This window comes from Pelecanus crispus, chromosome 2 (genome assembly GCF_030463565.1).
Source record: "Pelecanus crispus isolate bPelCri1 chromosome 2, bPelCri1.pri, whole genome shotgun sequence".
Lineage (NCBI taxonomy): Eukaryota > Metazoa > Chordata > Aves > Pelecaniformes > Pelecanidae > Pelecanus > Pelecanus crispus.
This window is the reverse complement of record NC_134644.1, coordinates 70,246,848-70,261,964: the sequence shown is the minus strand read 5'-3', so window position 1 is coordinate 70,261,964 and position 15,117 is coordinate 70,246,848. Positions and strand designations below refer to the sequence as shown.

Below are 15,117 nucleotides of genomic sequence, written 5' to 3'. Positions count from 1 at the left end.
TTAAAAAAAAACCCACACATGAATTCAAGACTTGGATTCAGTCTTGCTTATTCAGTCAATAATCTGTGCTTTTTATCTCTAAAATAGGAAAATGTCGATCACTGTAAGACTTGAGATTCTCTTAATTAGATTGAATCTTGTGAAAACCATGTCTGTACAATCTCTGGTTTTTGTGCCAGAAAAAAACAAAATCTGTATAGACAAACGTGTTAAAACTAAAATATGCTTTGTACTAGTGTCAGGAGAAAAGAAAATCTGACCTTTCTTACAGAAATCAAAGTCTGTGGCTCATAATATTGGTCTCTGTCTTCAATTTTCTCAGCATTGTGCAATACTGCAGTCCTTTGAATTTGTACATTTTTCTGTTTTGAAAGAAAGCCACCATAAGAAGTTGTGTAATACTGTGCTTTCATTAAAACTGATTATAGCAATTTTTTTTTCCTTTTTTTTCTGCACTTTAAATGCCTTGATGCAGAAGACTACAGAGAAAACACTGTAGTTTTGTAGCTGTAATAGCCATTACGACATTGAAAACTAGAATTTCAAAGCTGCATTGTGGATATACACTTTTTACCTTTTATATTTTTAATTTGGAAAGTATAGAGAGGTTTTTCAGTTTTACAGAATAACCATTATGCTTAGAACCTCAACTTGTAGTTTCAGTAAAGGACTGTACACAATACATTTTTCTGGGTCAGTTTGATAATGTGGCGTAAATTAAACATGCTCATTTTAAAATATCTCTGAAGTGCTTAGAATCTATTTAAGATCTTACATTCCACTTGTATGGAATCTCAGAATTTCTGAGTCTTCCCTAATATAAAAGGAAAATGTGTAATGCATAGGACAGCAGCACTCGGAGAGAATAAGGATGTATTGTTCATAATCCAGCAGTAGCATTGTTGTCATTTATAGAAGGAGGAGATTGTTAAAAAAGCCATTTGACCTTTCATCTGTCTATTCATCAAACTCTGTTGGCTGGCATTTCTCTAGCAGAGGGATGTCTTGCAGGGCATATGGCAAATGTTCTGTGGATAAGACCAGTTAAGGTACATATTTAATATAAAGGAGCAAGAATTTCTGCTGTTTATTGCTCTTTACTTCTTATCTGTGAAGGCTTGAGAGGGATGACATGCCAAAAAAGGAAATGGTGTTAATACCAGATTTTTCCATTTGTTTGCAGTCATCCCCAAGATTGGATGTGATATAGTATACTGAACCTTACAAAGCTAGAATCCAATTAGATACTTGTAATTGAAACCATATAAACTTGTAAGTCTTCTTTTCACTAGCTTCTCAAGGAAGGGTGAGGCTAGACCTCTGCAATATAATCTTCTTCTGTTGGAGTTCATTGTTTTCATGTTTTCTCTGGTTTTCCTTAAATATGCATTTACAAAATGAAGCTTGGGAATAGGTAAGAAGCCTTTTTTGAAAATCCATTGAAAAATGTTTGGTAAAAGATTAATTTTAGTGGAAACTGTAGTTGTGTTCACATACATTGACTAAACTTGGTGTGAACCAGTTTCAGGTTTGTCATGACATCTGACATTGGCTATTCAGAATGTTTTATTACATGTATTTCCTGCAGCTCTGCTGAACCATAGTTAGCTCTAAACCACTGGAGAAGATTTCACTGAAAATATTTTCCCCAAGTATTTTGAGACTTAAAAAAAAAATCCTATGACGTGATAAGAAATTATTATTACTTTATGCAGGTGCATACCAAAGAAACAAGTTTGCTTGACTAGTTTTGGAAAGTTTGAATGTAGCCAGCATGAATGTGTGCCAAGGCAGTTAAATTGTGACCAGACACGGGATCCTGTTTGTGACACAGACAATGTGGAATACAGTAACTTGTGTACTTTGTACCAAAAAGGAAAAACTTTAGCATACCGAGGACCATGCCAGGTAGGAAGTGGTTCTAGCAGTAAATATCAAATCATCTTTGTTCTTTAATGTTCAACTTTGCAATATTCTGGTTTTTATACCTTATAAAATGTTGTCATTGAAAGTAATCCTTTAAAAATGTAATTTTCAGTAGCATAAAAAATACTCTCACAAAATTATATTCAGAATTTTGTCAAGTGTCTCTCTGCTTTAGTTAACAGTTATCTCAAAACCAATCAAAAGCTTTACTTATGCTTTCTTGGGGATAATACTCTGATCTTTATATTGAATCTTCCTATACTTTTCACTATTAAAGCTTGCACTGAGGTATGTTTGCAGTAATTAGTGCATTTCCTTGGTTAGTTAAATGCTAGTTTTCATCAATTTGAACTTGTTTTAAATAAAAATTAATGCCTGGTCATAGAAAGTCTTTAGCATTTTCTGTGATTGTGGCCCAGGTTTACCAAGTTCATTGTTCAGGATCTATTTACACCTAAGTTTAGCTGGAGATTAGGCAGTCTGTAATATTTTCTTCAGTTAGTCTGGAATTGGATTAGTCTTTTAGTCTCTATTAATCCCTGAGAGGGTTTAGGGTCAGGTTTAGTTCTTCTGTCCCACTGCTCCCTACAGTTTTGGTAGACAAGCTATTTCTATCGCTTTACAAGAAAAGTTAGGGGGCTACTCTTTTCAAAGTTGCTGGCTTTACCATTGATAGGCTGTTCATCTCCAGGTTTTTCTCAAATGATGAAGATTAATTTGAGACCTTCTCTTTGTCTCAACTGATGCATATTCTTAGAAGTACAGAACATTTTTTCATGTTTTTTCTGTATTATAAATGCTGTTGCTCTTTTAACCCACTTTTAGTTTCTGCCTTTCTGTCTTTATACCTTCTTTTTCTTACCCTTTTTCAGCAACCTCGTTAAGTACAGATAATTCTTCTCATTGCACATCAGATATCTCATGAGGTACTCAGAGAATGTTCAGCCCTTGAACAGTAAGAATCAAAGGAATATTGCATGGCTGGTTTTTTTCTCCAGCAGTTGTATGTCTAGTTGTATCCATGTTCGTGAAGTCTTTGACACTGGTAGCTTTAAGTTTTCACTCTTCCTTTTATAGAGAAGATGACTGCAAGATATGAAACTATTTGGGGTGCTCACATTTACTCGTCCTCTATCTGTTTTGTTGTTAGCTTAGGTGTGTAACATAGAAACTGTAATTGTCTTGCTATTGTAGAGGATATACAGTGATCATATAGCTATGGTGACTGACTTGAAATATTAGTTAGTTTAATAAAATATTTAGACCTTAGCAAGAAATTATGGAATGAGTTGTGTCATTTCACAAGACTTTGGACAAAAGTATTAGTCATACCTTGTCTGCAAAGAGTCAGCAATTCTATTTGTTTCTGTCCATGTTCAGAAGCTTAAGTTTATTGGCATTTGACCTCTTGAATGTGTTGGACTAATAGATGTGCACAGGCGGGATAGGAAGAAGCTATCTTACAATTTGCTTTGATTTTTACATGTGTTTGAATCAAATGACACATTAGGTCTGTTTTTCTGAGAGAAAATGGGCACAATGAATGTATTTTTATAGATGTAAAGGTCTCAACAATAAATATATTTTTGACAGAGGTATCTAGTAATGGATTTTATTCTTCTGAAGTAAATGTATACATTTAGCTTCTCAAATAATCTGTTAGAAATATATAGAATCATAGAATCATTTAGGTTGGAAAAGACCTTTAAGATCATTGAGTCCAGCCGTAAACCTAACACTGCCAAGTCCACCACTAAGCCATGTCCCTAAGTGCCACATCTACACATCTTTTAAATCCCTCCAGGGATGGGGACTCAACATGCGCACACACACTAAAATTTTAAGAACACAAAAACACACTGAGATGAATGAATAAATAAATTATTAATAAGTCATTCAAATAATAATCAATAAATACTACAATATGAAATATTAATAAATTAATTTTATTAATAAAACAATACTTTATTGTATAATACAATTATAATAATCTTGATTAAATAAGTTAATTTAAATTACATGTTCCTTTTATTTAAGCATTAGCACAGAACAAAAATTGTTGCTTCCCAAAACATGTGTTATTGTACGTTTCTCAGATTCCAACTCACATTTTTCTGTCACCTTCTTTAAGTACTTAGTCTTTGCATTTATTACCCATTCATAAACTGGCAGGTTATTTACTCTAGATTTCCTACTTTTTTGAATGTTTGACAATCTTAGCAGCAAATTCCCATTAACTTTGGTTTTCGTAATGTTAAAACTACTCTGAAGTTTTGTCTGTAGCATGGATAAATTGATCTTTGAAACATTTCTATGTGTTTCAGCCATTTTGCAAATCAGTGGAACCTGTATGTGGACATAACGGGGAAACCTACAGCAGCGTCTGTGCTGCCTATTCCGATCGTGTGGCTGTTGACTATTACGGACACTGTCAGGCTGTAGGTGTTCTCTCAGACTACAGTTTTCATACAGAGTGTGCCTTTGTTAAATGTCCCCAGCTTTCTGCTACTGGCTGCAAACCGGTTATTGCACCAGGTATGTTAATTCATTGTTGAAGTTTACTGCAGATAGGAGTCTCCAGGCTATGTGTATAAATAGGTGTATATTTGGAGCAAAACTTACGCTTTGAAATATTGTCTTCCATAATGTCTTTGAGACATCTAAGAGAAAGGACAAAGTACAGATCTTTACTAAGGGCTAGAACAAGCCAGTGTCAGGACTCAGATGGGTAATTCTGAAGTGGAAAGGCCTTGGCTTTAGGAGTCACGCTCCTTCAGTCTTTAGAAACTTGCAGCTGTTTTGGGGGAGACGAATGAGGTCTGTGGTGTCGAGGGTAGAATGTCACTGGGAATCAGACGAGTAATTTTTCGGAAGTGGCAGCACAGATACCACGCTGGAATGCCAAACTATCATCAAAGTAGAGTTCCCAGAAGAACAAAGATTATATTTAATTAGAAGAGAAAGATACCATATGTATTTACAGTACTGTGAAAGAGGAAGACAGTAGAAATAGTTTTGCAGTTGGGCTGGTTTGAACTGCTTTTTTATTGTTTTCACAAATACCTCCTTTATGAAATAGTAACTAATACCAGATAATACACAGAGCAAGGAAAGCTCAGTTTTTAAAAACAAACAGTTTTATGCATTTTGCTTATTCACTGATTTGAAAAAGGGTCTTTGTGCTTTGGTATTACATTTAATATGGTAAAAGTCACTCTGAATTATACATAATAAGTTGAGGGGTGAATTAAATATACAATCATGGGTAGAAAGTTGAAATATTAGCCCTTTGGTTTCTGAGACTTTGAGGAAAAACAGTAGGAGAAATATGACATGCTTCTGTGTTAAACACAAATCTGTCAGACAAGTCCTTTTCCCCCCATTATTATATAAAGATTCTAAGCTCCAACATGGTATAACTGCATAAATTAATGTTTGCAGTGTGCATAATTTCCTCTGTTATGTCCTAGCTGTTTCAGCTCTTGAAATTCATCATTTCTGTAGTTGCATGTGCTTGCATCCATACAAAACCTTGGCTTGTAGTACACAAAGTGCCTATGGTTTTTAGCTTACAATAATGTACCATCTTGAAACAAATGAAAATTCATCTTGCTGCTTCATGTTGATAGTAGTAAATGTGTGTTGAAAGGTGACTGCTTTTGCATTATAAATGTTTTCAACATTAAAAAAATCTTAGCAATTGTGCAATTCTGGTATCAAATTGAAAGATTTACTTTGCTTCGGTAGTTTTGCTATTTTCATTCTCAGTTAATGTTCAACTTTTGACCTCTGCTTACTTAAAAGTGAAAAGACTACTTGCTTTTATTTCTGAGATTTTTTTTTGTTCACATAGGAGCCTGCTGTCCATTATGTGCTGGAATGCTGAGAATCTTATATGACAAAGACAAGCTGGATACTTTTGCAAGGGTAAACAGTTTAATCATGCCTTATGTTAAATGGTACATGGAAAAGTCAAGTTACTGTATACTCTCTCCTGTAAAGTTAACACATTATAAAAACAATTATTTTTCAGTAGATAGTGTGTGCTTTCATTTTTTTCTTTATACTGTTTATACTTCCCTTTATTTCTTAATATCAGGTATAGAAATTTAATTACAGTGCAAAGCAAAACAGAATTAGGGTAGTCACAAACAAGCACATTCAGGTTTGCAGTTTAAATGACTTGTAATAGTAAAGACAAATAATACAGGAACTGCATCTATCTCATGATAGCAATACAATGCATATTTGTTATTTATGGCCTTTTTGTTAAGACTATTCTTCTAGCTCACTATTTCCTAACGTAGGTAACTTAGTTCTGATACTGTCTTATGCTTGAATTGGATTGTTTTACACTCTTTGGGTTATCTAGATAGTTGTCACTGATTTTGTGCTCATCAGCTACAATGCTGGGTTTTAATTTAACATCTCTGTAAGATGTAAGATCACCAGCATCCTTCACTGCTCCTCTTTGAGAACCTCCAGTGTAAGATGGATCTTCTGATGTTCATTGTCTATCACTGAACACAATATACTAGGCCCAGACTCCCCGTGTGGTGTATAAAAAGATTGCACTTTATTGACCCCTGCTTTTATGCTTCAGTGTATGGAAGAGAGCAGAATGCTTGATTTTTGGCACGACATCACAACAAAATAGAGTAATATGATGATCATGCCTAGCAAAGCAAAACAATTAATGTTTGCATCTGCACATGGTTTTTATTTTTTTAAATATCAAGAAGAAAGAGAATTTCCCCAAAACAGTATAAAATTACATTAACCTATTTATAAGTTTAGAAGTAGAGAGAATTAGCTATTACTGTAAAAACACAGAAAAATTTAGCTTGAACAGGACCCCTGGAGAGGTCTAGTCCAACCCCGTGCTCAAAGCAAGGTTAACTCCGGTTAGATCAGCTTGGCCAGCTGAGTTTTTAAAACCTCCAGGAGTGAAGATTCCACAAGCTGAACACCACTGGACTCTCCAGTTCGTCAGTGTGGCCTGGAGGCAGGGGGCACGTAAATAAAGGGGGACAGTGACTTCTGCTGGCTCTGTTCTTGCTGTTGCAGCCCAGTGTGTGGTTGGCCTTCATCTCAAGGGTGTGCTGCTGATTGATGTTCTACTGATTTCCTCTCAGACATTTTGTGTTTGGGGGGGGGTGCGTTGACCAGTTTTGCTGAGTAACAGTGTCTGTTAGGTCATGACTGCATCCTGGAATGTCTTAACAGTTGTCATCTCTAGTGGTACCAGGGACAGAGTGACCACTGCAGCTTCTCAGTTCACACATTACAACATGTGGCTGTGAAGAAGAATTTTTAGTTTTAGTTAGAAGAAGGCTTTCTAGTTAAAGAAATTTATTGGACTTATTCAAGTTGGTGATAACTGAACTACTCTCACCAACTAACCACCCTACTACCTGGATTAGGGTACTTAGGAGTTGCTTTATTTCTTCTTTTTTTTTCTCCTCTCTTTTTTCTTCCATTTGTCACCACAGTCTTGCTGACTTTCTTTTCTCTTGCTCACCTAACACCACAATACACAGTCGTCAAGTTTTCAGAACTCACATATATATAGATATCTCTTTCTCTCTTTACATTTAAAATATGTGATCTCAATCATTCAAGGCAGGAGTCTCTTAACACATACTAGAAATTACAGAAGTTTGACTGAAGCTCTCTCCTTTGAAACTTCAATTGGGTAATCCAGTAAGCCCCCAGAGATGATCTCTAACTGATCATAGCCACCTGGAGACTGTGCATGGTGTGACACCACCCTGAGCATAGAGAGTTAGAAGCTCTGTGCCTTTGTTACTCCAGTGTGAGTCAGAGGCCAGCGAGTATCTCCTAATAATACAATAGAAGATGCCCAACTGTATTTGAGTGGATTGGATATTTTTGTCATCTACATGAAATTAATGTTAATAACATTGATCTCCTCTGATTCCATCAATAGAACTATAGGACTGGTGTGCGGCTCTTGCTTTTGACAGTGTATGTATACATACAGTGTATACATCCGTTGTACTGGAGATGGTTAAGATATCCATCAAGATAGATGGAATCATTGCTAGAAATGTTAGCTTGTGCTTCAACCATCCCAAGAGGGCAAGGAGTAGTAATGTATGCCTATTTTAGTTCAGACAGGTGGTTCATATGAGAAAAAACTGCTTCAATTACTGAAGAGTTCTATAAATCTGACTTTTTTTTCCTCCCTCCCACCCCTCTGGCCTTTTTTGTAAAGATAGGAAACAGAAGTCAGCATCTAGGCAGAGCAAAGAAACATTAGTATCTGCTACGATTCTAATCTAATCTACTAGATTTCTAATCTAAGACATTTGACACTATCAGTCACCCTTAAAGTATCCGTGTGCTGCTGTTCTAAGACTGTTTGAACAGGGTTTGCTGATCGGTCAGCATGTCAACTACATTTTAATGGGGCTATGACAAGGAAATCCCTCAAAGATCTAGTAAAAGAAGCGTTGTGTGACACCTTGCAAATTTGATTCATGTAGTCTACTTGGATTTCCCAGATTTCCATTTGTTAAGGTCCTGTACCAGTGGTCTTAAAAGAAATGAAGCTACGGTAGGATAAGAAGGATGAATCTCTTGCAGCTAAAGCTAGAAAACGGAACATAACAAAATGACCAGAAGTCACAAGTGAAGTATTAATGTTGTTTTCTATACTGTTCGACACATCCAGAAGTGACCTGGAAAAAAGGTGAAAAACCTTTAAGGTGTGGCAGTCCTTAAATAGACTGAGCATCTACAATCAAATTATTGTTTGTCAGATAGAGACAGCAGAACAGATAACAGAATTTTAAGAGGCAAATATATTTACCTGGTAGTTACGTAGTCATCTTCAAATGTCACATGTTCCCATATATACAGACATATATCTGTCTTCACAAAGCCATAGCTCTTCATTTCTGGAGGCTCTTGAAACAGGTTCTGTGATGGTAAAGGAGTGCCAGGTAGGGCTGCTCTGCCTCTTGTTTCCCAGCATGGGAGTACAAGCCACTGAAACAGATAACCATTTACATTTGTCGTGGTTTAACCCCAGCCAGCAACTAAGCACCACGCAGCCGCTCGCTCACTCCCCCTACCCCGATGGGATGGGGGAGAGAATTGGAGGAGTAAGAGTGAGAAACACTCCTGGGTTGAGATAAGAACAGTTTAATAATTGAAATAAAGTAAAATAGTAATGATAATAACAATATAATAATGATAATAACAATAATAATATACAAAGCAAGTGATGCACAATGCAATTGCTCACCACATGCCGACCAATACCCAGACAGTTCCCGAGCAGCGATCGCTGCTCCCCGGCCAACTCCCCCCCAGTTTCTATACTGAGCATGACGTCACATGGTATGGAATAGCCCTTTGGCCAGTTTGGATCAACTATTCTGGCTGTGCCCCCTCCCAGTTTCTTGTGTGCCTGGCAGAGCATGGAAGCTGAAAAGTCCTTGACTAGCATAAGCAGCACTTAGCAACAACTAAAAACATCAGTGTGTTATCAGCATTCTTCTCCTACTAAATCCAAAACACAGCACTATGCCTGCTACTAGGAAGAAAATTAACTCTATCCCAGCCAAAAACAGGACAACATTATTTTGAGGTACATGATATATATACACACTAACCATGAAGGTGGAGAACAACACATATCAAAACCATGGTTAATCTGAGAAGTGAAACGTCTTTTCCTCTTCTTCCTTTCACTTTTTTATGGTTTTGGGGAGTTTGGTTTGGGTTTTTTTTTTGCTAGAGATTTGAACTGAGTAGTTTAATGGCTGAAACAAATTTTCTGGCATGACATGAAGTTATTAACAGTGAAGAGGAGAAATGTAATTTTGCATAATACCACATCATCCACGACATTCTTTGTTTTCTTCCAGGTAACAAACAAAAAGCCTATAACAGTACTTGACATACTTGAAAAAATCCGCCTGCATGTCTCAGTGCCACAGTGTGATGTGTTTGGATACTTAAGCATAGAATCTGAAATTGTGATTCTCATCATTCCTGTGGATCAGAACCCCAAACCATTGCAGGTAGACTATGTTATTATTTTGTTTACCCAGCATGGATTTACTTCATTTTTATATGTGTACACTTTACTACTTTCAATATAGCAGTTTTAAAATTGTGCATTTTCTTGTGTACTGAGTACATGGGGATTTCTCTAGTGACTCAATATGAGTAGCTAGTATTATGGATGGTAAAATGTGTCTTGAGAATCCTACTTTTCTGATAAGAGGCTTCTGAGTGTGGGTAATTAGAGGGGGGAGGTGAAGGAAGGCCAAGGAGAGAGTAGTATGATTTTTGTTTTAAAATTAATAACTGCAGAACCCTCAACTTTCTATGGCTAAAATAACAGAAAATATAAACTGATGAAAATAAAGAAATTACTGAATGACCTCTTAAATTAATATTAATTGTATATTAAACACATACCTATATATGAAATGGTACTCCTTTGTCTCTGGTGTAAACGGTTAACAGTAGATTGAAGTATATGTGATATTAGGCTGAAGCACGTCGTACATATTGATACCATATTAATACATTGTGTGTGTCTTGATGTTAAGCAGTAGTTCATACCAAAGAGGATCTGTTGATACTATTCTGAGACCATCCTGGTTTTGATATTCCTTTCCACCCTGTGGTAAAAAGTGCTGGGAGATCCCAAAATGCTATTACGACCTTAAAAAGGAAATAACATTCCAATAAGCTGCCCAGCTTGCTGTGTCATAGATAGTTCATGCTAGCAAGCAAGAACCTAACACTCACAGTACTAAACTCTAAAGGTAAACCAACAAATGCAGCTCCAAGTTCTTACAGTATTTTCTTAGGAGCAGTTCAGAGCAATAGAAGCAAGGCTTTGGCTATGTATTGCGTTATTATTGTCTTGGAGCTGTTGCTTCATTTTTACTTTCTGCTTGCTAACCTGTGCAAGACCAGTGAGGATATCTTCTTCCTATTAAAAGGAATATAATTCCTTGCCATTTTGTAGTTGTTTCTAATAGTCTTGCCTGGCCCTGCTGACAGCATTTTATAATGAAGTCCCTTTGGAGATAAGGTGCTTGACTGGTTCATTCTGTTACCTGACACACTGATGTGTACTACTGCAAAATGAAGTATTTAGCTTTGAAAAAGAAGGGGAGGGAAAACCTGCCCACAAACTCTCTCTTATCTTTTACAATACAAACAGAATTCAGGCAGATTCATTTTCTTGTTTTTTATTTTATATTGATAGCTGCTTCCCATTTCCATTTTATTTCTAGTCTAATTTTGCATGCTCGGTATTGCTTCTGGGATGGGCTAAAGTTATGGTATAGTGTGAGGGGATAGAATCACTGCCATAAACTTTGCAAGCTGCAGTACCTAATAGGGTAGTTGTTTCTCAGGCAGATATATTTTGTGTATTTTGCTTGCCCGTGCTACTGGAGCAACCCTGTTATGTCCAATTCAGCTCCAACTTACGTCTCCTTCTTTAGCAGAAATAGCCCAAAATGTTACCAGGACTTAGGAAATAAGGTCTTGAGCCTTGCCAGTCTGGTCAGCTCTCACTCCATCTGCACCAGGTGCTGTTCAGACTCCTGGGGAGAGGAGGACTCCCTGAAATTAGGGAGGCCACCTCTAAGCAGGGAGGAGCTGCTCATCTCACTGGTGACACCTGTTGCTGAGCTCGAAGTTCCTCAACTTTCAAAGCTTTGGGTATCCAGATATTAAGTTTGTCAAGTTAAAACTTCTCCAGAGGCAGCTTCCAAACCTGTTAAAGAGGCATAGTACTAAATTGACTCCTGGGCTGCAGTAGAAGGTAAGGTGGAAAAAATGGGTTTTCTAATATAAATTCATAATTATCATCATGTCAGTGGGGGAATGGAAACCTGGGTTTTCTCAGGTTTTCCTATTACTTCAATTCTTCTCTTCCCTTCCCATAAAAGAATCAGTTTTGCCTGATTTGGAAGAAAAAGCCCAGTAAGTAGAAAATCCTGATTTTTCCACTGTTGCAGACTTCAAGGCAGTATCGCGGTCAATCAGGAAGGAAATCCACCGGTTTAGTGGTACTTACTTTAGTTACAATTTACTGTGAGCTCTTTGGCATCAACATTCAAAACATCACCCACGATAACTTGTATGTAGCCTCCTTCCTTTTGCTACTACTGAGGGCTTCGACAGTAGTTTTCTTGTACCAAAGTCTTTGATAAGAGCTCCAATATGTTTTCTAAGCAATACTCCCCAAAATTATATAAACCTTATGTGCTGATGGGAATAACTCAGATTTTCTTTCCTGAATTTTGCTATCTAGCAACATTTTTGCATTGGCATTTTACATGGCAAGAAGAGAAATAATAACTTTTTTTTTTTTCCTTAGATTGAAGCCTGCAATAAAGAAGCAGAAAAGATAGAGTCACTGATAAATTCAGACAGTCCAACATTAGCATCACACGTACCGCTGTCAGCTCTAATTGCATCTCAAGTACAAGTTTCATTTAGCATTTCTTCTCCTTCTGTTAAAGTGGTGCCTGTTCTACACTCCCTGTTCATAAGCCTTTTATTCACCTTGTCAGGATTAATATATTATATATAACTGCTTAGAAAATGTGCATGAGTATTGCAGTGGTTTATATTGTGAAGAACATTCAGAACTGTTGATCACTGAACCAGAAAACAAAAATTGTAGAAGATGTGATGAACTAATATCTTTCAATGAAGAACTACAAGTATTGGGAATAATGTGAAAAGATTATTCTTGTATTCATTACTAGTCAGATGACTGTTTCAGCACAATTAGATTGTTTTCCATTGATCTTGGAAACATAAAAATACTCTGGAAGGTTCTGACATGGATTTATGATTTTTGTGAGAAGGGGTCTTACAGGGTTTTTTTCAGCAATGAACAAAATAGTGATTTGAGTTTACTGAGGAATGTTAATTTTATATTATTCAGATGCATATCAGTGACAAGAAGAAGCGTGCACCTATTTCAAACATCATTTTTGGAAGAAACAAATTGCTGCTACTTAATTACCTTACCAAAAATTTAAGAGTTTATTCTCATGTAAATATGCTTCCATATTTTATTATGAAGAAAACTAGCCCTGGGCCTATTTCAGTAGACGTCTTTACTTGGACTAGTGAAGATTTGCAGGACATGGGGCTCAATGCTTGTAAAATGACAATCAAGCTCTATACTAGTACCTGACTTCAGTGAAGAGATATGTTCTTTTTATAGTTTTGTACATTTCAGAATCTCATATTGGATGCAAAATTATAAAGAATCTCAGTATCTATATTTAAGTGCCATTTAAAATATTGCAGTATTTGCATGTTATCTAATGAAATTTATACTTTAAATGTTTATACAAACAGTATGTTTTATTACTTATTGTATTTTATGCACCTGACCCTAGTCTACATGAAGTATTTTATATCAGTATTATGATAGCCAACTTTTGAAGTATATACAGAAAAACTTATTTTTGCCAAAATGCTGAACTTCGAAAGCACTGAAAACTTTTTGAACATGTATGTTGTTGTAGCATGTTTGTAGCAATTATTTTCTGCTAAATCTTTTAAATGCGAAAGTATTAAAGCTTTTTATTTTAATAAAACACTTTGTCATGTGTCCTTGTATACAAATGCATGTAATTTTATAGAATTCTGCAATAGAGGATATATTTTTCTACCTCTCTCAAATCAACACCTAAAACTAACTGCAATTCCATACATTTGTGACTCACACAGTTTAATGTTTCCAAATAAAGTACATTTCAAGGGTGTTTGGGAGGTGTTTTGGTTTTTTTTTTTACCAAATCTGTCACATGCATGTAAATTCATGCTATGAGTGTCAGACTCTATTAACTATAGAAGAAGAATATAGATGTCTTTATGGGACCCTCTTGGGTAAGGCTGCATTCATCCTCAGTTTTGATTTGGAAGAGACTTTTCTCACCTACAGCTGGAAATCTGCACAAATGTTAAGGACAGAATTACTACCTTATGTGACCTTATTTGTACCTAAACTTTAAGGTTCCATAGCAAGCAGAGTGACCAGGTGTGTATACTTGCAAGCCAACAGAGTGAGTTTCTTTGAAACCTCCATCAGTTGCTTTTCTAAGCATATCTCTGTTGGTTGTTGTCTTAATGAGTGAAGAGCACTTTTATATTTTAAGTGCAGTTGTACTCTATATATAGTTTCTGAGTACTTTTGGTAGATGAGTACAAATACAGATAATCTTTGGCAGTGTTCTTGCCAAATAACTCGAGGAAGACTCATGCCCATAATCATCAAAGTCTGGATACAAAAAACTTGTTGAGTATGTTGATAATCCATCTGTTTCTGAAATTTCTTCTGTGGATTCTTTAGAAACTTGGACACAGGAGCATAATGAATGCATTTGAAAAGCTTTTTGAACTGAAATGGCTTAGATAATCTCCCCAGAAACTGCAAGTAATTCAGATGGTTTATTGAATTCCTTATTTTTTCCAAATCATTAGCAAGTATTTCTTCAACGTGTAGCCTGTTAGCTTGCTTAGCATTTAGCTGAAGCAATCCGATGCCTACTAAAATGAAAGGAATTATAAATGTCTTAAGAAAATATACACACACACATATATATGCACCACACTGGAAAAATTAGTTAAAAGAGCTTAAAAACATACCTTTTGTGGAACAGACTATATAGTGGGTTTTGGGGGTTTTTTTCACAGCTGTGAAGGTTTTCTTCAATGAAAGGCAATACCAAAAAAGTTGCCTCAATTTGTATGATGAATCTGGAAAAAGGAGAATTTAAGCCCAGAGATTTTTGAATTCACATGCGAGTGTCCAGTACTTCCTAGAAAAGAGTTAAGATTTTGAGTGCTTATGTTAAATATGTACAGAACTAATGAGATTTCATATAATCCTAAATTCTTGAGCTTAAGTCCAGCATTCAAAGTATACAGGGCTTAGGTTCTTTTTGCTGGATGAACAAAAGTACTTCTGTATTTTCTAGGTTTTCTCAAGACCTCGGTCTACCTGAAAGGAATGAAGAAACTACTTACAGGCTTAAATTCAAATGAACTAGGAGAAAAGATGGAAGAAACCAAGCCCAGTTTTACTTGCAAGTTATGAAATTTGAACCTAATGGGGACAAATTTGATACAGGTTTCAGATGAGTTTTCCATATAAGTGCTAATGAT

General features: G+C 36.0%; 1 protein-coding gene across 1 annotated transcript in view; it reads left to right on the top strand.

Annotated features, from left to right (window-relative positions):
• The window catches only part of RECK (reversion inducing cysteine rich protein with kazal motifs), a 73,383-nt gene extending 60,855 nt beyond the window's left edge, over positions 1–12,528 (top strand). The window contains 5 exon segments of the mRNA XM_075705544.1: positions 1,716–1,908; positions 4,251–4,461; positions 5,780–5,853; positions 9,825–9,980; positions 12,308–12,528. Coding sequence (XP_075561659.1) covers positions 1,716–1,908; positions 4,251–4,461; positions 5,780–5,853; positions 9,825–9,980; positions 12,308–12,523 — 850 coding nt within the window. The 3' untranslated portion in view covers positions 12,524–12,528.
• Positions 12,529–15,117: the final 2,589 nt, after the last annotated feature.